The following is a 23,148-nucleotide window of genomic DNA, read 5'->3' on the forward strand; positions in this document are numbered from 1 at the left end:
AGGCACAAAAGCTGCCTCAGGGTTTCATCTAAACCTGTTATTGTTTGAATTGGATCTAATATTCCTCATTCAGATCTGCACAGGACACTGGAGTGAGGTCTGCAGTATGCCTGTGTTGCTGAAGGCACATTCCCTTCATGAAGACAGACAGATCTCTGCCATGACCTGTGTGGTTTGACTCACTGGTGTCTGGAGCACTGACTTGCTATTTTTGGAGTGGTTGTGGGACACAGAGCCTCAGCAGGAGCTGGGATCTGATTAGCTTACACATAGCTCCAACCTCTGCAGACCAGCACTGCTGGCTGTGCCCCAAACATTGCCTTTAACAAATGACACACCAAGCACACCACCAATAAAAGGAACCCTTCAAGTCAACCAGACATTTATTAGCATCTATGTAGATGGAAAGGCTGTTCCAGTACACGAGCAACGAGGTCACAAACGGGTGATGGAATCATTTCATTTTCAGGCAGAGCAGGTTCCACTGAGTTGCTTCATTTCTTCCATTCGTTCTTCTCATAATCCCACTGGGAAGAGATGCCCTCCACAGGATTAATCCTCATGTCCAGCATCCTCTTAGTCTGCGCTGACAGCCACTCGTCGGAGAAGGTGTGCGGGATTGCGCCGTACACTGCAGTGAACAGAGCTGGAATTACCTCAGGGTACACAGCCAGCAAGCTGGGAGCTGAGGGGTCACTAATAAAAAGCTTTTCCTCCTCCCCCAAGGCTGATCAGTGCTGATCACACACCATCAGCTCAAACCCACTCTCCTACAGCCAGTTTCGGAAACATCCAGCTCAGACCCAATTGATTCTCCAGCTGTTTCATCCATCACTAAAGGCTCATACCAAGACTTCAAACAGCCTTCTCCTGCATTCACCACACACAGGCTGAAGGCTCAAGACAGAGCACAGCTCGTGGAAATGCCTGCTCTGCCTCACAGCAGCTGGAGGGCTCCCTTGAGGTAGGATCATTAGCTGGGAAGGCAGCCAAACATGGCAGAAACCCAAACATAAACTGCCAAGGTGGCCATAAGCTTTTGTGACAGCAGGCTTCACAGAGAGAAGCAGCTCTCAGACTGTTAGTGTATCACCACTCTTTCCCCCCTCTCTCTCCTCTTTTCCCTATTCCCAAAGCTCTCCCCACCACCTTCATCCTTCTACAAGCCCACTCCCCAGATATTCACACCATGCACCTGCCAATCTCTGTGAAGTTTCCAACTCCACAATTGGCTTTTCAGAGCCTAACAAAGAGCAACTGCCCTGAGGTCTCTAGAACAGCTATTTGAGGCACCATTCCGACCCCCCCCAGAGGAATTCTCTCCTTTTCCATCAGGTATCAACTGGTCTGGCTCTGACTTACTGAAATGTTTCTGCCAGATGAGGATGAGGCCGGTTAACCCAAGGAAGAAGAGCACCCCCCCGAGGACGGTCTTCCACTCGTTTGTTCCTTTGTTCATCTCTGCATAGGTCTCATTAAATTTGATGCGATACACTGCAAAAAACCCCACAAAACTCAACAAGTTAAAACCATCAAATCCTCCCTTTCACTTTTCCTGTCACTTGCAGACAACACGCTGCTCTCCAGAGCCCAAAGCTGACCAAGAGTCTGGTACAAGGAAGAACGGAGCTCTCTTTCCTTCCCTCCAGTTCCCAGTGCGGTTATTGAGTGCAAAGCTTCCAAGCACAAATGACTTCCAAGGGACCACTGGATCTCAAAAGACTTCTCCCAGTTTTGCCACTAAGGCCTGTAAAATCTTGAAGTTTGGAGCAGCACTAGGTGTGGAGAGCGATTATGAATGTTTGAGCAGCTGTTGGAAGAGTCTGACACCTTCTCACTGTACCACAGCACTGTTTGCAGGTCAGGTCATCACTTGCAGGCCATGACAGCAAGTGGTGTGGTTTTATTTGCAGGTCAGACACTTGCTTGGCATTTTTAATTACCTGAAATTTGCTAACACTAAGGGCAGTGGTCATCAGCATTCAGGTACACAGGGCTCCTTCCCCTCAGTTGGACTAATAACTGCTGAGTACAGAGGTACAATCACTGCTCTACTCCTGCTGGCTGGCTACACTACTGAGGATGCAAGGCGGCCAACAGCTCTGTGCCTGTACCAGCATTGGAGTCATCAGCAGGATCAGGGTAGGGATTGATCCCCCGTGTTCAGAACTGGTGAGGCCACACCTTGAGAACTGGGTTTAGTTTTGGGCCTCTCACTACAAGGACATTGAGGTGCTGGAGCATGTCCAGAGAAAGGCAACAAAGCTGGTGAAGGGTCTAGAGCACAAGTCCTGTGAGAAGCAGCTTAGGGAACTGGGGTTGTTCAGCCTAGAGAAAAGGAGGCTGAAGGGAAACCTTCTGACTCTACAACAACCTGAAAGGAGACTGGAGCCTGGTGGAAGTCAATCCCTTCTCCCACTGAAAAATAGGACAAGAGTAAAAGTCCTCAAGTTGCACCAGGGGAGGTTTAGGTTGGACATGAGGAACAATTTCTTCCCTGAAAGGGTTGTCAAGCCCTGGACCAGACTGCCCAGGGCAGTGATAGAATCCCCATCCCTGGAGGGATTGAAAAGGCGTGGAGATGTGGTGCTGAGGGACACAGTTTAGTGGTGACCTGGCAGTACTGGGTTAACAGTTGGACCTAATGATCTTAAAGGCCTTTCGGTTCCAAGCAAAACAGTTCTGTGATTCTACAAAAACAGTTCTATTCTATGACTGTTGTAACATTGTTTGTTCTGGCCTGTTGACAGCAGACGGGCACCAATAAATAAATACAATCATTTGTTTTCTGAAAGGAATTGCTGAACTTGGCCTCAGGCACCAAGCAGACACCACAGTAGGTGCTTCAAACTTCTGGGAACAGCATTAAGGATCCCAGGATCCATACCCATGAAGAGCTCCTTCATAACTAACTGCTCCTTCAAGGCTCATGAGCAATTTGGAAGAATAATGGTTTAAGAGGCTGCCCCAGCAGGCAGTGTCTGTGGAGGGTTTTCTGCTCCGTGTTGTCACTAATGAAAACACAACAGCTCTGATGGTATTGTTGCCAGCTGTGAGGTTACCTAAAGCCCCCAGTACCTACATTCAACTTTCTCATCGATGGACAGAGCAGTCCAAGAGGCCTTTTCCTTCTCTTTCAGTGCCTTCTGCTGAGCAGAGAGGTCCCTCACAAAGGCCACCTCGGGCAGGGGAAGATCACGACGGTCAACATAGGCCGGGAGGCTGAAATCCTCTGCTTTGACAACACCAGCTGCACATGGGAACAATAGAGACACCCAGTCAAGCACACACATCACTTACTGGTTTCAACACAAAAATCCAACAGCTCAATCAAAACGCTGAGGGCAACTAAGGAAATCCAGGAAGGAAAAAAGACGTAGATGAAGCACTTATCAGGGAGGGAAAGGAAATAAAAAGAGCTGTTCTAATTTAAAAGCATGAGAATAAAGCATAAGTGGGATCTAAATAGAACATAATATCCAAAATTACATTATAAAGATCTCAGCCATCTCCATCTCTAGCTGTCACACTCCTCACCTCCCCTACCAAACATCCACAAAGCCTCTACGCTTTTTCCACCCCAATTTCTCCCTGGCCCTCAACTCCTTCTGCACCTCGGCAATGCCATCTGCTGGCACAGCCTGCTCAGACCTCCTGCCACCAGTCAAAGTACCAGCCTTGCCAGCTTACCCAAACCCTTAATAGCAGCTTTTCTGTGTTCTTCCTCTGAAATGCTTCTTTTATGGTCTTTACTATAAGCAGTTGCCACCTACCATGTCCATGTGCTCTCAGGCAGATGGAGGTGGAAAGGGCTCTCTTCCCGACGAGGCTGAATGCTCTTGAAGCCAACATCCTGTGGGACCAAAAGCAAGGAAGTCAGTGTCAGGTGAAGACATGGAACATACACAGGTGAAGTAACACCATTTTTTATTTGTCTATAAAAAAGAAAAGCCAGCCTAGAGGCTTCCAATCCCTTCTCCCACAGCTGCCACATCACACCAAAGCACTCCTTGCTTTTCAGCGACATTTGCCTACTAAAGGAACTTGAATGCACCTCCCTCTCCCTCCTTTTTTAACACAGCCTCCTGTAGATGAGCCCAAATGCATTCTCATTTTCAAGTCCGCTTTCCAGAATGTTTTTACTTGGCCACAAACCGTTACTGGGTGCAAGCCAGGAACCTCAGGCGAGTCTAAATACATCTCGCATCCACTGCGGATGCTCCAGCTCCAAATAACGCTGACATGTCTGAGGGCAGGGCAAACGCCCAACTAACGGTTTCTCCCACAGTCCTGCTGTCACCTCCACTCCACGACACAGACCCCTGACCTCAGCTAACCCCCCTCAGGACCCCACCGTGAGCTGAGCGCCAAGCCCGCGGCCCCCGCCTGACCTTGGCATGGACCACACGGCACAGAGATACACACCACCATGCAGTGCCACTAAACATCGCACGCCCACCCGACGTGACGTGACAGTGGCGATGCGACACCGCACCGCAGCCCCTCTTCAAGGGGGAGAGAAGGCCGCAACGCTTCCCCCTATTTCCTCCCCACCCAAACCGAGCTGTCCTGGCCGCCCACCATCCCCCGGGGTGGATGGACGCGGTGAGAGGAGCACATTCAACCACCACCGGTAATCGAACGACCCCTGTACCAGCCCCCCTGCCCCGCCACCCGCCGCGGCCCGACGACCTGGCGACCGTCCTCTACGCCGGGCTGCTACCGGAAGGAGCCGCTGGCCGGAAGCGCAGTGCACGCCGGGAGACGGCGGGCAAGCGAGAGACGGAGAAGCCGCAAAGGAGGAGCCCTCGCCCGCAGGGGCTGACGGGATACGGGCAGTCCACCTGTTGGCTTTTACGACAGCTCCGGCGCCGCGCTTGCCGGCGTTCAGTGACACTTGGCGGCCTGAGGTGGGGCGGCGGGGCCGACGCCGGGAGTGCAGCCGGTGCGCCGTGGTTGCGGGGCTGTTTGCCGTGGCAGGATGAAGCTGACCACGCAGGCCTACTGCAAAATGGTGCTGCATGGCGCCAAGTACCCTCACTGCGCCGTAAACGGGCTGCTGGTGGCCGAGCGGCCGTCGGGTGCCCCGCGCCGCGACCAGGCCGGTCCCCCCTCGCTCTTCGTCGACTGTATCCCGCTCTTCCACGGTACCCTGGCCCTGGCGCCCATGCTGGAGGTGGCCCTCACCCTGGTAAGGCCTTAGGCCTGGGAGCGAGGGGATGCCGTGCAGGGAATTGGGGGAGTCGTCTTCTGGTCCTGGCAGAGCCCAGGGAGGGTGACTGGGGCGAGGATGGGTTGGTGCTGAGGGGACTTGGGCTGCTGGGTTGGCTCTCCGAGCACTGTGCTACCGATAGCTAAATCTGTGGTGCGAGTGAGGTGTTTCTAGAGTAGAATCACAGAATGATTTTGGTTGGAGTGAACCTTTAAAGTTCATCTAGTCCAGCCCCCTTGCAGTCAGCAGGGACACCTGCAACTGGAGCAGGTTGCTCAGAGCCCCATCCAACCTCACCTGGAATGGTTCCAGGGATGGGGCATCTGCCACCTCTCTGGGCAACCTGGGCCACTGTCTCACTACACCTCCCCCCTCCTAAGTCCATCTGCTGTACCACTTTCTGCTGAGGAAGCAGCAGAAAACTACAGAGCCTGGTAGTTTTGTCTAATTTCTTTTCCAGTGCAAAGAAACTATTTATATCGGTGTCATTATCCCTGAACAACTCCCAGAGGGAATGTCCTTATTCTGCAGCAGAAAACGCTTTTCCCAGCTTACCTTTAAGGCATTCAAAGCAGTATCAGCTAATTGGAAAAGGGCTTGTCTCCAAGTGAGGGTGTATAGACGCATATAAGTATGTATTTCTTAATTCATTTTGGTGCACTTTCCCCATTTGTGGAAGCCATTAGCCTAAATAGGGGGGAAAAAAATTGATGTCTCTTCATACTGCAACTCTGGCTTGGGTTTGAAATCTCAGTTGGTATATTGGGAGCTCACTGTTGGTTCATTAACCAGGGGATAGCCAGGGGCAGGCAAGCATTCCCCATTATGATATCTGATACTTCATCATGCTGCTGTAAGTCCTCGTGGGATAATCCATTTCCCCTCCTGTCATCAGACGGAGTAGGAGAACGATGTCAGGACCACAGAGCTGCTGTTTCCCAGTCTCAACCCTCTGGTTATCTGTTGTGCCTGGCATTGGAGAGAGTCCCTTTGTCAAAGCCAAGGATGGAGAGAGTGAAACAGATTTTATTGTCTTAGGAAGTCAAGATGGGCTGCAGCAAATCTGGAGGAAAGAAGTGTTTTGGGACCTTTGCTGTAGGTGTAGCCACTACTAAAGGGAAATCTGGGTGTGATTTGAGCTCCAGATTTTTTATCCATTTAAATACTTGTCATATTAGCAGGAGAAATTCCACCCCCTTTTCAATATCTGCAAGCATAACCTAATTTCTGATTCTTCCAGACTTCTTGGCCTAATGTCCCATTTCATTTTCTCTCAGAAAACATTTATTTGAAAATAAACCCCATGTGTTTTTTTTTTTTTCCATTTAGTATGATACCATGGGAGTGTTGAGATCTTTCTGAAGCCTGTGTATGATGAAATGCAGCCAGAGGCATAGGAGCAGGGCCTGGGCCTGAGCTCTGCCAGTTTATGTTTGCCATATTCCCATGAAGCACAGAAAGATTTGTCAGGCTGAAATATTTTTACATCAGTCTAAGAGTGTAGGAGGAACACAGGGATGTGTGCTGGGAGTACAATCATTTTCTGCTTAGGATTTTCCTCATGTTACTGCTTGGGAAAATGTACTAATACGGTTTGGAATTGCTGTCTAGTGTGGGCAGGGCTTGATTTTTAGCTTTTTTGAATGGCAGTCATTTGGTTTTCCTCTGGAAATGGGTAAATGGAAGTTGTAGTGAAGCACAGAATAACATACATTGTCAAAGGTCGGGGCTGGGATGGCTCTGAACAAGTGACAGAGGTTCGCTATGAACCCCTCTCCCTTTCCAAAGGGAAGAGAAAGGGAATAAAGAAGAGAGGCTGATGGCTTGGGAAAGAAACTAAACTAGCTTTAAGGGAAATAAGAACAATGAAATTAAATAGATACAAACCACTATTGACACACAATCCCTGATGGCAATGACATCACTGTCACCACTGATGCTGTGACAAGAGTTCCAGACTGGAACTCAGTCAGCAGCAGATGGGAACCGAATTAAGGAGCTGTGTTCTGGAACTGGATTCAGGAGCACACAGATCAGGATCAGAGGCAGAATGAAGAGAGTCCTCCTTGGACACCAACCACTGAAAAAGAGGTTTGAACATGGTGATCCCTCAGCTTTATCCTGAAGATGGTGTCTCTGGGATGGAATCTCTTGATGGTCAGTTCAGGCTCACCTGTCCAGTCTGCTCTTCCCTGCAGTCACCACCTCTGACTTACTGCACCCCAGTGTGGGGCACAGGATTTAGCAGTGACTTTGGTCTGCACAGGAGCGAGTCCAAGTCTGCTGCCCAGCCCTTGGCAGTGACTCTACCCATCAGCATTCTCACTAGATCCTGTTCCCATGTACTGCTGAGTCCAGTCTGGGACCTCCCCAGTGCCCAGCATCAGTGGTGACAGTGATGTCATTGCCATCAGGAGCTGGGTTTGATATTGGTTTGTGTCTGTTTGTATCTATTTCATTTCATTGTTTTTATTTCCATTCCAGCTGGGTTAGTTTCTTTCCCAACCCATCAATCTCTCTCTCTTATTCCTCTCTGTTGCCATCAGGAAGGCAGAGGGATTCATAGAGAGTCTCTGTTACTGTTTTAGTGGCTGGTCCAGCCCTAACCCTTGGCAGCCAGGTACAAGCAACCAGTAAAACCAGATTTTATTAACCACCCAGGAGTGCCTGAAGGTTTGTAGCTCTGGAGGAGAGAGCAGAAGCCTGTGTTTGGTTTACACTTTGGCCTGCGTGTTTGAAGTCCCTTTCAAAACAGAGTCGTTAAAGGAGAAGTGAATCAAGTTTCACATGGAGTTTTTTTGTACTTTTTTGCACTTCTCAGCTAATTTGATGTGGTTTTGCTGCCACATCTCAGCTGAAAACCCCCAAGTATCACTTCCTTCTGATGTGCCTTTCCAGCTCCCCACTGCTTGGGACCGCAGGATGGCAGCAGGTCACAGCCTGTCCCCTCGCAGGGCTCTGCCAACCCCCTGTCACCCACCTTGGGGGCCACAGTGGATCAGAGAACAGCCATTCCTGATTTTTCAGGGTGACATGCACGTGTGGGAGAGAGTCACAACTTCTTGTGCTTGTGCTCATGGAGGCTGGACATGACTCAGAATGCCAGGGGCTGACTGATGGTAAGGCTGCCTTTGGTGACAGCACTGAAGAGGTTTGGAAACTGCAGGTTAAAACAGTTTTATCCCCCAAAATAATCCCCCCCCCCCTTTTTTTTTAACGTGGAAACAGTGTTTAATTCCACTTGGCGAAAAGAAAACCTAAAAATCATCCTCTCATTTTTTTACAACCGTTGTCAGCATGCAACAAAAATAGATTTAGAACTAAGGTTTTTAATGTTTTTTAAAAAAAATTAATTTTACTGTCTGGCCTTCTGGCTTTAATGCCAAGCTTTCAAGCCACCATCAATTAAAACCTGAATCCTAAGTCCTCCAAATGGGTTTGTAATTGAAGCAGCAGTTGGCCCTCAGCTAGAGCAGGGCTACACAGCTGTGGGTTTTATAAGGTAAATCCATGTCTTCCCTTGTAGAGGAGGGATTATTCACATGGCTTGCTTGGTTTGGTTGTTTATGCAGCCTAATTATTGCTAAAATTGAGATGGATTTGATATGCAGGATGGGATAGGTCAGCATCAGGTATATTTTTGGACTCCCATTTTGCTGTAGTTGTTCAGATATTTTATTTTATTTTTAGTGCTTGCTCTCCAGGGACGGCAAAGGCAAATTTGAGCTGCTTCCTCCACGTCTGCCTTTCAGGGCTCTGTATTATGCTGACTTCGTCTCCTCAGCTCTAAGGACAAACATCATATTTATCCTTAATTTCAAAGCAAGGCAGACACAGCAGGAGGAAACCAGGTCCAGCATAAAGCTGAGAGATAACAGCAGTGTGTGCACTGAAACTACGCTTTACAAACCATCAAACTGACAAAACTACATCAACTTTGGTACTTGTGTAACTCAAAAAGTGTGCAAATTGATGTCAAAAAAATGCAAATGCTTTCCACATGGTTGTTTAATAAGGAGGAGCTACCTGGGCTGACCATGACTGTAACAGAGATGAGAGAATTTATGCCAATAGGTCTTTGATCGAGGTCTGTTCTTGTGGCTGACATAGAGAATTGTTTGGTTTTGACTGAAAGATTTTCAAGAGTAGAGAGTCCACACATGTGGTTTGAAAAGCTGCCTCAGTGGTTGCTTGGCCTTGGAGATGAACTCTCAAAGAAAAACAGTTTTATCACAAAATCCTTTCTCTAACAGAGCAAAGAAATTACCAATAAATGGGACAAACACCTTCAGCCTCGCATTTACCTTTCCACTTGACTTTATTTACTAATTAAGGTTAAAAATGCTTAAGATAGAAATATTACATTAGAAATAAAACCAACCAGCTCTTCTTGAAATGACAGTACAGTCACCCTCCGTGTTGAGGATTAGGGCTTGGCTGGTCACTAAACAAGTGACAGATGCTGTCTCTGAACCCTTCTCCCTTTGGAATGGGAAGAGGAAGGGAAGAAGGGAGAGAGGCTGATGGGTTGGGGAAAAAAACTAAACCAGCTTTAATGGAAATAAGAACAATGAAATGAAATAGATACAAACAGATGCAAACCAATATCAAACCCAGCTCCTGGTGGCACTGACATCACTGTCACCACTGGTGCTGGGGACAGGCACTGGGGAGGTCCCAGACTGGACTCAGCAGCAGATGGGAGTAGGATTCAGGAGCTGGATTCTGGAAGTGGATTCAAGAACACATGGATCAGGATCAAAGGCAGAATGGACAGATTCCTCCTGGGTCACTGGCCATCGAAGAAGAGGCTTGACCCTGGTGATCCCTCAGCTTTATCCCAAAGATGCTGTGCATGGGATGGAATCCCTTGTTGGTCAGATTAGGGTCACCCATCCTGTCTGCTGTTCCCTGCAGCTGCCAGCTCTGACTTACTGCACCCCAGTGTGGGACACAAGATGTCGCAGCAACCTTGGTCAGCACACGAGCAAGTCTAAGCAAGAGCCTTTCTGCTGCCCAACCCTTGGCAGTAACTCTCCCTGTCAGCACTCTCACTGCCAGAAGCAGTCACTCACTGTGCAAACATGCCCTGAACTTCAGAAAGGGCTGTCACTGAGCTGAGAAGTCAAATCACTGACCACAATTAGTTCTGTTCTAGCCCAAATCAGGAAAATCCCCGTGGTGAACGTTTTCTAAAGTCTCTTAGTCAAATTAACACCAAAAGAAAAAGCCACGAAGGGTGATAGGTAAGACCTGGCCTCCTACTGGGCAGCATTGTTGAAGGTCTTTACTAGTCCTGTCCTCCTCCTGATGGAGCAGGTCCAGAGGAGTGCCACGAAAATGACCAGAGGGCTGGAGCACCTCTGCTACGAGGACAGGCTGAGGGAGCTGGGGATGTTCAGCCTGGAGAAGAGAAGGATCCAGGGAGACCTAATCACCAGCATCTGAAGGGGCCTGCAAGAAGGCTGGAGAGGGACTCTTTACAAAGGCCTGCAAGTGACAGGACGAGAGGCAATGGTTTGAAATCAGAGAAGAGTAGATTTAAATTGGATGTTAGGAACAAGTTCTTTACAGTGAGGGTGGTTGAGCACTGAAACAGGTTGCCCAGAGAAGTGGTTGAGGCCCCATCCCTGGAGATATTCAAGGTGAGGCTTGATGATGCTCTATGTGACCTGCTCTAGTTGAGCATGCTCCTTGCAGGGGGCTTGGACTAGATGGCCTTTAGAGGTCCCTTCCAACCCAAGTGATTCTATGATTTGAGCCAGGCTTTGACTGAAGGAACTTCACGCTCTTCTGCTGTTTGGAGAATGATGAAAAACATGAAGCCACTGTTAAATTAGCTGAGCCCTGTGTGTGAGTGTGCACATAAATCCCTATAAATGCATCTAGATCTAAAGAAGCCATTTCCTGTTTGTCCTGCAAATCAAAGAGCGCTTGGAGCACCGTGGTGCTCCAAGCGCTCTTTGATTTGCAGGACAAACAGGGAATTTCCTTACTTCTTGGGGGTTGGGGGGGGGAGTTTTCCTCTGGATTTAATCGTTCCAATTGCTTTTTTCAGATTGACTCCTGGTGCAAGGAGAATAGCTACGTGATAGCTGGCTATTACCAGGCCAACGAACGCGTGAAAGACGCCAGGTGCGTTGGGGCAACGATTCCTTCTGTTTGCTCTCTTCCCTCGTCCTTTGGACTCTGCCAACAAAAATCAGCGCCGGGATGACAACTGTCATCTGCTTTCTCATTGTCTCTGGGGGGCTGGTGGACGTGGCCTTTGTTCAGGTGCAGAAACAACACCCTCCACCCCCCTACCTCCCACCCCCCTCCCCGATCTTCCCGGAATCTCCTTCTCTGCAGTGGGGGGGACTCTAAAAGGCAGGGATTTGAGCGGCTGCCAACCGCTTGAATTACAGTTGTCAGGGATGTAGCCAAAACTCGCCGCTGCGTCTGCTCCTGCACTCACGTGTCGTGTAAACTCCAGTGGGTCTGAGTGGATTTGGGAAAGTCTGCTGAAAGAAAGGAGCTCCTGGAGAGGTGGGCGTTGGTCTCCTCTCACCACCGACAGGACAAGAGGAAATGGCATCAAGTGATGCCAGGGGAGGTTTATGTTAAGACGTTAGGAAAAGCTTCTGTACCAAAAGGGTTATCAAAGACTGGCGCAGGCTGCCCAGGGAAGTGGTTGAATCACCATCCCTGGAGGTCTTTAAAAGCCATCTAGATACAGTGCCTAAGGATATGGTATAGTAGAGGCCCTGGTAGAGTTACATAATGGTTGGACTTGATAATCAGCCTGGAGAAGAGAAGACTCCAGGGAGACATAATAGCAGCCTTCCAGTACCTGAAGGAGGCCTACAAGACAGATGGAAAGGGACTGCTTACAAAGGCCTGTAGTGAAAGGACAAGAGACAATGGTTTGAAATTAGAGTAGATTAAGGTTGGACATTAGGAACAAGTTCTTTACCATGAGGGTAGTGGGAGCACTGGAACAGGTTGTCCCCATCCTTGGAGATATTCAAGGTCAGGCTGAACAGGACTCTGGGCAACCTGATCTAATGGAGGATGTCCCTGCTCACTGCCAGGGGGTTGGACTAGATGAGCTTTGGAGGTCCCTTCCAACCCAAACTATTCTATGATCTTAAAGGTCTTTTCTAAATGTAGTGATTCTGTGATTTCAGAAGTGACCTAATTCTTCCTAAAGTACTTAATTCTCTCTGAGCCGTATTGAAGCATTTTCTTGTGTGGCAAAGGGGCACTCTTGAAATGGAAGATGATATCAGTCAAGCAGAGATATCACTTCTCATTTATTCTCCCCAGGATTAGTCTTTTTTTTTTTTCTCTGCTATCTGACTCAAATTACTTAACAAGCCATAAAAGGGCCTTCCAGTGAAGCCACAATACATTCTTTTAGATCATAGAATCATTAAGGTTGGAAAATACTTCCAAGGTTATTGAGTCCCAACTGCTAACCTAACACTGCCAGGTCACTACTAAACCATTTCTGTCAGTGCTACATCTACATTTTTAATTAACACTTCCAGAGATGGCAATTCCACCACTTCCCTGGGTAGTCTGTTCCAGGGCTTGACAACCTTCAAGGAGAAGAAATTGTTCCTCATGTCTGACCTAAACCTCCCTTGGTACAACCTGACACCATTTCCTATTGTTCTTTTGCTTGTTCCTTGGGAAAGAGACCAACCCCCACCTGGCTCTAATGTCCTTTCAGGAAGTTGTACAGAGCCAAAAGATTTCCCCTCAGCCTCTTTTTCTCCAGGAACAATCTCAGGTGCCTCAGCAGCTCCTTACAAGACTTGTTCTCCAGACCCTTCACCGGCTGCTTTGTCCTTCTCTGGAACCACTCAATGTCCTTCTTGGAGTGAAGGACCCAAAACTGAACCCAGTATTCAAGATGCAGCCTCACCAGTGCCCAGTACAGGGAACTAATCCCTGCCCTGATGCTGCTGGCCACACTATTGCTGGTCCAAGCTAGGATGCTGTTGGCCTTCTTGGCCTCCTGGGCACAGGCTGACTCATCTTCAGCCGCTGGCAACTAACACCCCCAGGTTCTTTTCTGCCTGGCAGTTTTCAGCCACTCTTCCCCCACCCTGGAGCGTTCATGGGGTTGTTGTGACCCAAGTGCAAGACCCCGCACCGGCCCTGTTGTATCTCATCCCACTTCCCTTGGCCCATGTATTCAACCTGTCCAGATCGCTCTCTAGAGCCTTTCTACCCCCAAGCAGATCAACAGTTCCCCCTGACTTAGTGTTATCACAGGGCACCCTTCATCCCCTCACCCAGATGATCAATATTAAAGAGAACTGCCCCTGGTACTGAGCTTTGAGGAACACCACTTGTGGCTGGCCACCAACTGAGTTGAACTTTGTTCACTGTAACTCTCTGAGCTTTCCCCTCAATCTATTGGTCAAATCCAGTATCAGGACTAATGGGAGTACATCATACTTGCATTTAAAGTAAAATGAACAGGTTGTTGAAGGTGTTACTGTTCAAAGTGTTCCAGTACATCCTGCAGTCTCAAGTATGTTTTTTAAGTAACCCTTTTGAATCTGGATGTATCCAAGAGAGATAAGGGATGTTATTTTGTTCTTCCCTTACAAGGGAAAGTAAGCTGCTGGGGACATTTTTAAGAATATAGAGTTTGTTCTGTCTTGAGATCTGAAAGAATATCACAGTCTTGTTTGGGTGGCTTTTAAGCACCAGTTTCATTTCTGAAGATTAAGTGGCATTGTCATCTTTGAAACGTGGTAAAAAAAGACCAGATGTTGGTGGAGAAGCTGGGCAGTGAGTGGGTTCAAATGCAAACTGTGGAGCAAACTCAGTTTCTTTTTCAAGTGCCTGCCAGGGTGGGCGTTGCTGCAATCTTTGGTCTGGTGGGAGAGGGTAGGAGTCCACAAAACTTTGATCCTATGAAGTCTGCAGCGAGCCTTTTGCCACTCAAAAACCTACTGCCTGGGCACAGCCAAGATCTAGACCGTGTGCTGAGGAGAGGAGCTGGGGCTTTCTTGGCCTCCTGACTTCAGCAGCTCAATATCATGTCATTTTCATGTCTCTTTAGTATATTTCCTGCTGCTTTCAGCCAGTGTCCTGGGTTGCTTTAACACCATTGCTTTTCCCTTCTGCTGCAGTCCCAACCAGGTTGCGGAGAAGGTGGCCTCCAGAATCGCAGAGGGCTTTAACGATACGGCACTCATAATGGTAAATCACTTCAGTTTCACCCCATCCTCTCTCTGTACTCTTAATGTTATGAGTGTGGTGTTGGACTGGCCATTCTCTGCATCCTTTAATAGGGAAGTAACTAATTTTCTCCTTCCAAATGCTCTGGGGAAGAGATGAAGTGACCTGTAGCCAGCGAAGCTCTTAGTTTACAGACTGTGGTTAGCTCTCTGCCATCTCAAAGGATGTGGAGGCCTTCTCTGCTTGTGAGGCTTGAGTGAAGGCAGCGTGTTCTTGCCTTCAGATCCCCTTCTCTGACTTGAACTCTTGTATGAAACAAAGAATGCTTTGCCTCCTTGCTGCAGTAACAAAGAATGGTGGCAGTTAAAGCATGTAAAATCAGACTTATTTGGAGCTAGAGCAGTGGTTGAGTTAGAGCATGGTGCCCTGTCTATTAAAACTGGCTGGGTTTTCTTTAAACTCTTTGCTTGGGATCTCGAGGAGGAGACTGAGGTGGTGTTTTCCTCTTGCACACCAGGTTGATAATACCAGGTTCACGATGGAGTGTGTAGAGCCTGCCATTCATGTCTACGAGCTTCACGAGAACAAGTGGAGGTGCAAGGACCCACACATGTGAGTAAATTTCTGAGGCTGTGCATTTGGGTAGTATGGAAAAGCAGTTGGCTGGTTACAAGGGCAAGATTTTGACTGTAGCTGAATAACTTTAAGGGTGGCACCTGTAGCTAACAGTGCTTCTAAAGCTGTTTTTTGCTGTAGGGAGAAATAATAGCCAGTATCTGCAGCCAGGTGGTGGTAGGACCACCAAGACTGTAAGTTCCAGAAAAGAGAAGGGGGTGGAAGTTTTCTTTGTGGTCACTATTGCTACTCAAGAGCCACAAAAATTATCTGAGAGCTGGAATGCCTCTGCTGTGAGGACAGGCTGAGAGAGTTGAGGGTGTTCAGCCTAGAGAAGAGAAGGCTCCAGGGAGACTTAAAGGGGCCAATCAGAAAGATGGGGGCAGACTTTTTAGCAGGACCTGTTGTGACAGGACAAGGGGTGATGGTTTGAACCTAAAAGAGGGAGGTTTAGACTGGATAGAAGGTAGAACTGAGGGTGGTGAGACCTTGTCCCAGCTTGCTCAGAGAAGTGGTAGATTCCCCATCCCTGGAACCATTACAGGTCAGGTTGTTTGGAGCTCTGAGCAAACCTGCTCTAGTTGGAGATGTCCCTGTGGACTGCAGCGGGGTTGGACTGGATGACCTTGAAAGTTGCCTTCCAACCTGAGGCACTCTGTGGCTCTCTTCATTGCTGGTTGTTTTCCATCCTAGTGATTTTTGTGAAGACTGGGCGGAGGCGCAGCGAATCGCCGCTTCTCTCTTGGACAGCAAGTCCTACGAGACCCTTGTAGATTTTGATAACCACCTGGATGATATCCGGAACGACTGGACAAACCCAGAGATCAACAAAGCTGTCCTCCACTTGTGTTAGAGGGCTTCCCAGTGACTGAGTGATTGATGGATTGATTGATCGATCGATTGGCATCCTCACTCTGTACTGAGGAGAGAAAAATGCTATTTTTGAATGTAAATAGAATTACCATTCAGTACTTTGTGTGGAGACCTGACTGATTAAAAGGAGTGGCATGGCACACTGGGGAGTGATGTGTCCCTAAGCCATTAAATCTTTTTTTTTGTTGGTGACGTTCCTTGGAAGAGCTGCAAACTGTCAGTCACAGCTGTCCTTGTGGATGTCTGCCCAGTCATAGGGAACACTGCTGTTCCTTCAAAACCAGAGCTACTTCTGCTCATCCCTACTGTCTGTATTACAAGGTTTTAACCAAGCTTTTTCTAATCTTTAGAGAGGTTACTTTTCAACCATTGATGGAAACACCTTGCAAAAAAAACAACAGCTTGTCCTCCACTGAGAAATTTTAAGGTCAAATACATAAAATATAAGGTAAACATTTTGTTTTGGCCTAGTTTGGAGATGTCATTCTGTCTGCACAGTACTGGAATGATGATGATGTACCACACTCATGTGTCACCTGTCCTGCAGTGGTTTAATGTGACACAAACAACGTTTTGGAGCCCTGTTCTCAAAGGCAATTCCTGCTCTCTCTGGGCATACAAGGCAGTTATTACTTGGAAATGCTAAACCCAAGTTAAAAACAAATACTCACCTAATGATTTGGAAAATGGAAGGTTGAATGACAGGTCTAAACCAGTTTGAGTCTACAAAAGAACGAGTCAAATACCTTATTAATTTTGTGCAGTCTTTTGGGGTTTATAAACCTATCTTATTTTCAGCTGGTTCATGCACTCTCCATTTAAGTAGGTCTAAAATGTTTTCCTTCAAGTTGAAGGCAAACGATCTGAGTACATCAAATCAAGGAGCCTGGATATTGTCCAGTTCAGCTTCTCTCTGTCTTTCTAATTAATGTTTCCAAGAATCAGTTTACTGGACAGTGAAGCTCTATGTCAGACTAGTACAGCTCTTTGCGAGACTTTTGTTGCCTTACTCCTCATGGTTGTTACTCAAGCTCAAGTTGAATGTTGCTTCAACCTGCTTCCTTCTCTTCCTCCCCCAGAAATGTTTTTATGAGGAAGATCCAAATGATCTGCCTCTCTCCAACTTCCTTTTTTTCCCTCAGTGATCTTATTTTATAACATGGAGGGTGATGAGATTGTCACAACCTCTTAAGTCTACTTCTGCTTCTGTTTAAACAAGCAGAAGTTTCACTCGTGGTTGTAGCAAGAGAAGGGGTGAGGCTAACATCCCATTGCAGAACCAGGATGCCTCCACTTGGGTCCTGCTGTGGAGTTTCCACAGAGCCAGCAGGTGAGAGGTGTGAGGTTCAGCTCTAAGGAGCAAATGAAGGTTTGAACTGAAGGGTTCAGTTTGTCTACCTGTTATCCAGGGATACAACAGGGAGACAACCCTGTTATGTTGGCATTTAGTCAATAGCCTTTCTTAAGGGTGACTCAGGCTTGCAGGAAAGGAAAACATTTTCACTTGTTGAATGAAAACATGGATCTAGCTCACAAGCAGCGAGATAAACATGTTCCAGAGGCAGTTTCACTGCATAGCCATGGCTGCATGAGGAGATATCCTGGAAACAGCCAGTGCTCTGGCAACCTGTGCTCAGAGGAGGCTCTGCAAATGGCACACACCGCAGGAAGAAAGGGCTGTTGCCTGGCTTTGTACAAACACCTCAGGAAATCTAACCCGTTGTTCCAGGGGCAGATGTTATCTTAGCAAGTTGTGTGAGATTGTCAGCCAAGGCTGCTGTGTAAGCTGGTTTGTCTCCTCAGCCACAGGAAATGTGGTTTTTATTCTTTGTAAGGAGGTGTCATAATCAAGCTTTGATGCTATACATGCTAATAACAGCCTGATCCTGCAGTACTCCCCTCTCACCCTTATAAGACAAAGCAAAATGTAACCTGATGGAAACTCTCCCTGTGACTAACCCTTGAGACTTGGAGTAGCTTTTCGTGCTTTTGTCTTCCCTTCTTTTTACCTTCTGTTTGCTTTTAAATGAGGTCATTTGAGCATTGTGCTACCAGTAGAGAAGCCCAGGCTGGCTTGAAGCAAAAAGGACAAACGCTTTGGTGCTCAGATCTTATCTCACCTGTCCTGTTTGCATTGAAGGCTGGACAAAAAGGCAGCAATTTCCTAAAGCCAGGCAGCCTGCAGCCTTGGTGGCTCTTGCGAAAGAATGAGGAAGCTGCTGGGCTCAGAAAGGGCTGTGTTCCCCTTTCCTGCTGATGTGCCAGACTTACCTGCAGGAGCAAATGCTGCTTTCCTGCCCAATTGGTTGGATTCATTGGAGGAATTTGAGGTAACACCTTTTAAAACTTCAAGGGGAAGAAATCTTGGGGAAGGCATCTGTGTCTCTTGTTTCTGGAGCCCTGGGAAGATGACACCAAGAACAGGTGTCCTGCTCTTTTGTCTTGTTAGAAATTAATGATATACAGGAATCATTCTGTTTTATTTTCCCTATTCACCAAGATACAGAGATTTGCCTGCACAGATGCTTCACTCCCAGCTCACAGGACCTCAAGCACTTGGAAATGCAAAATTATTCCCATGTGGGATTATTTTTTTTTTCTCAACTATCAATCCTAATATTTCAAAAGAGTGATAAATAGGCTACAAGTATCTGAAAATACCAGTGCTACGTGTGTGGGTTCCTGAGCAGGAGGACACACACACCTCTCTGCTGAGTCCCTTAATCTTTTGGTCACAAGGGGGAGAAGGAAGAGCCTGGAGTCTGTGCTGCTTCATTCAGTTTGAAATTAAGGATCAGAACGACCAAAGAGACAGAAAGCCACAGGTGTGTCCCCAGATATGCCACCAGCTGATGGCCCTGGACACTCTTGGTCAAAAACTCCTCCATCTTGAGAAACATAGGAGCAGAGAGTTTGGGGAGCCCATGGGTGTTACTTTCACCAAGACATGAGACTGCCTTAAAATTGCTCAGAGAATGGTTGGGGCTAGATTCATGTTGGGAATGATCTCTGCTCCCCCTGGCTTGTGTGGCATTGCGTGTTGGACAGGTGGCAAGAGCCAAGGGGTGTCTTTGATCAGACACACAGGTGAGATACCTGTTCCTGGGGAATGTACATGGCTGTATTCTCTCTCAGCTCCTTGCTCTGTGTGGTTTTGAATGCTTTGGGGCTTTTTTTCATCATTCAGCAGGCTGCTGCTGGAGTTTTTCCCCCCTTCCCCCCCTCCCATCTGCCAACTGAGCTGCTCGTGGGATGTTCCTTAGCCAGTGTCAGCCTGCAAACGAGCAAAGACCCACAGTGTAACCTGCTTCAGCTCATTAGAGCTGACGTGGGCGTGGGAAGCAGCTGAACAGTTCAGCTGGCAGGAGGAAAGAGATGCAGCCACTTCACCTTGGCACAGCTGGAGCCCCAGATGTGTCGAGAAATGCAGCATGAGAGGTGTCCTCCTTGCCCCCAAGAACTCCTTACCTAAGCGGCAGAGCTGCACACCGCAGAGAGGTGACAGTGACAGATGGAGGAATCCAAGCCAGGTCTCTTCGCCTCCCTGGCTTGAGGCCTAATCGCTGCACTCTGCTGCTCTTTGGGAGGCGTCTGGAGATGCTGGGGTGGAGGGCATTACCCACACGGAAAGAGCAGGCCAACGCTAATGGAGGAGGCTGTTAGCAGGGTGGACTTGCGGTTGACTGCAGCTTGGAAAATGGCCTCGAGGGAAAATGTGCTCAGCGTGCATTTGTGAGCTGGGCTTCAGCTGTGTTTTAAGCTGGAGCCAAGCTGGGTCGCCCACCCTTGTAGGAGCTGTAGTGAGTTGGTCAGGATCAGGCGGAGTGGGCTGAGCAAGCAGCTTCCTTCTCGTCCAACCCAGGCCTCCTCACTCCAGTTAACCATCCCAGTGTCCTCCAGCGCCGCAGACTCCTCATTTGCTTTACCCAGCACCCTGCACCCAGCCCTCCTGCAGCAGGCGGCGGTTTCGCTCTGCCCAAGTAGCCACTGAGGACTTTATTGATTTATTTCCTTTTTTTTTTCCTGTCGCTTTTAGACCACATTTTCACCCAACCTTCCCAGCCCCAGCTGTGTATTCTCCTTTTGGCTTTTCAGCCCTGGCCCTACGGAAGGCGGCAGACGCAGACTCACAGAGGACAGAAGCAGGTTGCTGGTGGGAGCTTTGCTTTTGGTACCACACGAAAGGTGCCAGTGGTCCACGCTCCTTCGTGGCTGCGTGGTCAGCTCGGCATTTTTGCAGCTTGTGATGAGGCAAACGGGGAACTCTGCTCTTAAAACCACCCGGTAGGTGGGCTGGGGGTGATGGGTAACTCCTTGAGTGCTTCCAGGCAGTGCTGCAGCACTTTGGCTGGATGCGGGCAGGATCGGTGCCAGGCATGTCCCGCTCTGCGCAGCATCAGCCCATGAGGGGCCAAGAGAAACGGCACAGCCCTTCCTAGAAATGCGCTCGGGAGCTTAAAAGAATGGACCTAATTGAAAAAAACACCGAGGTTGGGCCAGGGGATAAAAGGGAAAGCTGGGCTGAGATTAACCTGGAGCTCAGCGAGCCGAGACGCGCTCAGGTCCCTAAGCCAATTCCCAACCACAACCTCCCAGTGAATCCATGCCCGGCAGGAAGGAGGTTTGCTCTGGATGCAGGTCTGGCAGGAGAGCCCGGCACGCTCTGGGGTTGTGCTTCAGGTACGTGCTCGCTTTCCCCTTTGCTTCCTCCCCTCCGCCACAGCAGCTCCTGAGGGCTGCTGCCACGGCCCAGTGGATTCTCCTCGGCGGTGTTTTCTGCCTGCAGGGTTCCTGTTGGTTGTTCTCGGTCCACTGGTCCTGCCAAAAGCCTGTGCTCGGGGAATGCTGGAGCTGCTCCAGTTTCCCTGGAGCCTGCATCTTCAGCTGCTTCTTTGTGACATCCTCCTCCCTCCTCATGCCTGGCAGACCCTCTGGGTACCACTGGCCTGCCCTGAATGGCTCTGGGGTTCCGGGAGGGGGTTTCTTCTCGCCTCCCAGCATGCTCCTCCCTGCTTCAGCAAATCCCATTCAGTGGCCCTGCAGCCCTGTTTTGAGGCAGTTTCTGAGTGGGGCTGGGACCAACCCTTTCCCCTGCATGGGACCAGGAGAGACCAGGGCTGAAGTGGGGAGCAGGCAGCTTCACGCTCTATTCACAGTGAGCCAGGGTGACGTGTCACCTGCGTTAGCAGACCTGGGACTCTGTGACCCAGAAAGCTGCTTCCCCTCCCTCCCTCCTTCCCTCTCTCCCTCCCTCTCTCTCCCCCTCCCTCCCTATCTTCTACAACAAGCCCAGCTGGTGTTTGCAGGAGCAGCTCCTTTGAAGGGAGCCGGCAGAGCAGCTCCACCATGGGCTCCGCTCCACCAGACGCTCCAGCCGAAGCTTTTCTTGTGGCTGCTGTTTGCAAAACACATCTCTCTCCCTGTGGTTCCTCCGGCGTCTGGGAAGCCATGAGCTCTGTCTGCCCTTCCCCTTCCAGCTAAGTTAGGAGGCTACCCTCCATCTTCACCTCCTTTTTGGTGTTTCAGCCCCCTCCACCCTCTTTGCATCAGAGGATGGAGCCAGTGGGTTGAGAAGCATTGAGCCCCAGGAGAGGAGCAGCCCAGCTGCCAAAGGGCCATGGCCAGAACTGGAAATCAATCACTGACCACATCAGAGGACCGCCCAGGGTGGTTGCCTGCACTAGGAGGGTCAAGCTTTACCACAGAGAGGTCAGCTAGCTCTATACTGACCCACCAGGGAAGCTTTGTGGACCCATCTTCCCCCTGCTCTGCTGACTCTTGGTGGGATTTGGCCAGTTGCCCTGAATGCGATGCTCAGCATGTCATAGCTCTGGCCCCGTGACAAGACAGCAGGAGCTCCTGGGAGGGACCTGGAGCAGAGGCAAGGCTGTGTGAGCTGAAAATGAATGTCTGGCCTGTGGGGCTGCTCCTGTGCCCAGGACTTGGATCTGCCTAACGCTGGTTGTCTGGTAACGACCAGGGCTCCCTGCTGGAGGGTCTCTAGGCCATACTCAGCTACCCCTGATGAACTTGCTCAAGGTTGTCTCTGTTTGCCAGCACGTGGGGAGGAGAGGAAGGGCTGTGTGCTGCTGTGCTTGTGCCTCTCAGGTGTCCCCACACCAGCTGGAGCCGTGCTGCAGCCCGCAGAGCTAACCACAGTTATTTTAGCAGGGCTGATGTTTGTGTTTACCTCTGAGCTGCAGCAAGCCCTTGCTTTCGGTTGCTCACCATTTTAGCAACAGCTGCTGCTCCAGGGCCAGGCTAATTCCAGGCCCCTTGGCTTTGGGGCCATTTGTTCTCATGCAACAGCAGCAAGTGGGTAATTTTGGAGAGAAGGTATTAAAATAGCTGGTGTGGAGGAGGGATTTTGGCTACTCAGGCTGGGTTTGTGCTGCAGGGACTGGGCTGCTGGTGAATGGTCCCTGGCCCCACGGGATGCTGTGTGCTCTGAGGTTGGGACGGGATGTGGACAAACCTGGCTTGCCAGGCTCTGGCTCAGACCTTGTCCTTAAGCTCTTTGACTTTGCAGCTGAACAGGCACAAAAAGCCACATGAACCAGTTAATTTGTCTGTTTTTCCTGGGGCAAAACCGGAGCCATGGGTTGCAAACATCTCTACCCTGGCCTCTGTGTCCAGGACCAGTGGCTGCTGTGGGGCTGCAGCCTTTCCCCTGTGCCATCTGCCCAGCTCTTGAGCTTGAAGATTTGCAGTAACTCAGTGATTTGATTAAATCAGAGAAGCCAGATAGGGAAGGAAATCAGATCTTTCCATGCCTGTGATTGTCACCAAGCATGGCAGGACCATGCCAGTAGAAACTGGAGCAAACCCACCCATTTCCCCTCCCTGCTCCCCTTTATGCCTGTCCCAGGGGGGCTTTGTCTCATTCGTGGGGCTTTGAGACCTCTTCCAGGCTCCTGGGATCAGTTCACTCTGATCTGCACGGAAAGTTCAAAGCTTTCCCTTCCTTCCCGCCTGCAGCCGCAGGGTGTTTAATGTGCGGCCGGCGTTCCCTGCTCGCCGGCGCCCCGCATGTGAACCGCTGCCTTCAGCTCCGTCTGAAAAGGAGCCGTCTTGGGGCCTCGCCTCTTAATTGTGGAGGAGGTGAACATGAAAGAGCCTCTGGCTGCTTTTAACGCTGGCACAAGCAGCTGCTCTGGAGGCAGAGCCTTCATCCAGCCATCCTCACAGCAGGATTGTACCAGACCCGGAGCTCTCATCCTGGGGATGGTGAGAAAACCTCAGCCTGTTGCTGTTCCTGCTGCTGA

The 23,148-nt window shown here is 49.3% G+C and overlaps 2 protein-coding genes across 2 annotated transcripts; one reads left to right on the forward strand and one right to left on the reverse strand.

The window, feature by feature from the left end:
• Nucleotides 1-365: 365 nt before the first annotated feature.
• On the reverse strand, nt 366-4,755 carry LOC128973385 (cytochrome c oxidase subunit 4 isoform 1, mitochondrial). The gene is made up of 5 exons (XM_054389684.1): nt 4,693-4,755; nt 3,774-3,853; nt 3,083-3,250; nt 1,363-1,494; nt 366-631 (listed from the first exon to the last, which is right to left on the reverse strand). Exons 2-5 carry the CDS (start codon nt 3,850-3,852, stop codon nt 495-497), a joined length of 516 nt encoding a protein of 171 aa, XP_054245659.1. The 5' UTR covers nt 3,853; nt 4,693-4,755; the 3' UTR covers nt 366-494.
• A 226-nt stretch (nt 4,756-4,981) lies between these two features.
• EMC8 (ER membrane protein complex subunit 8) lies at nt 4,982-16,046 on the forward strand. Its single transcript, XM_054389734.1, has 5 exons — nt 4,982-5,191; nt 11,271-11,347; nt 14,347-14,416; nt 14,913-15,007; nt 15,704-16,046. Exons 1-5 carry the CDS (start codon nt 4,982-4,984, stop codon nt 15,861-15,863), a joined length of 612 nt encoding a protein of 203 aa, XP_054245709.1. The 3' UTR covers nt 15,864-16,046.
• Nucleotides 16,047-23,148: the final 7,102 nt, after the last annotated feature.

Source organism: Indicator indicator, chromosome 19 (genome assembly GCF_027791375.1).
Source record: "Indicator indicator isolate 239-I01 chromosome 19, UM_Iind_1.1, whole genome shotgun sequence".
Lineage (NCBI taxonomy): Eukaryota > Metazoa > Chordata > Aves > Piciformes > Indicatoridae > Indicator > Indicator indicator.

What these genes read in the sequence shown, in the direction of transcription:
- EMC8 (XM_054389734.1), top strand. Translation starts at nt 4,982, where the DNA reads ATGAAGCTGACCACGCAGGCCTACTGCAAAATGGTGCTGCATGGCGCC. An exon ending in GAACGCGTGAAAGACGCCAG is followed by an intron (nt 11,348 to 14,346) that starts GTGCGTTGGGGC and finishes CTTCTGCTGCAG; the next exon opens with TCCCAACCAGGTTGCGGAGA. An exon ending in AGGTGCAAGGACCCACACAT is followed by an intron (nt 15,008 to 15,703) that starts GTGAGTAAATTT and finishes TTTCCATCCTAG; the next exon opens with TGATTTTTGTGAAGACTGGG.
- LOC128973385 (XM_054389684.1), bottom strand. Translation starts at nt 3,852, where the DNA reads ATGTTGGCTTCAAGAGCATTCAGCCTCGTCGGGAAGAGAGCCCTTTCC. An exon ending in CATCGATGAGAAAGTTGAAT is followed by an intron (nt 1,495 to 3,082) that starts GTAGGTACTGGG and finishes GGTTTTTTGCAG; the next exon opens with TGTATCGCATCAAATTTAAT. An exon ending in CATCTGGCAGAAACATTTCA is followed by an intron (nt 632 to 1,362) that starts GTAAGTCAGAGC and finishes TGTTCACTGCAG; the next exon opens with TGTACGGCGCAATCCCGCAC.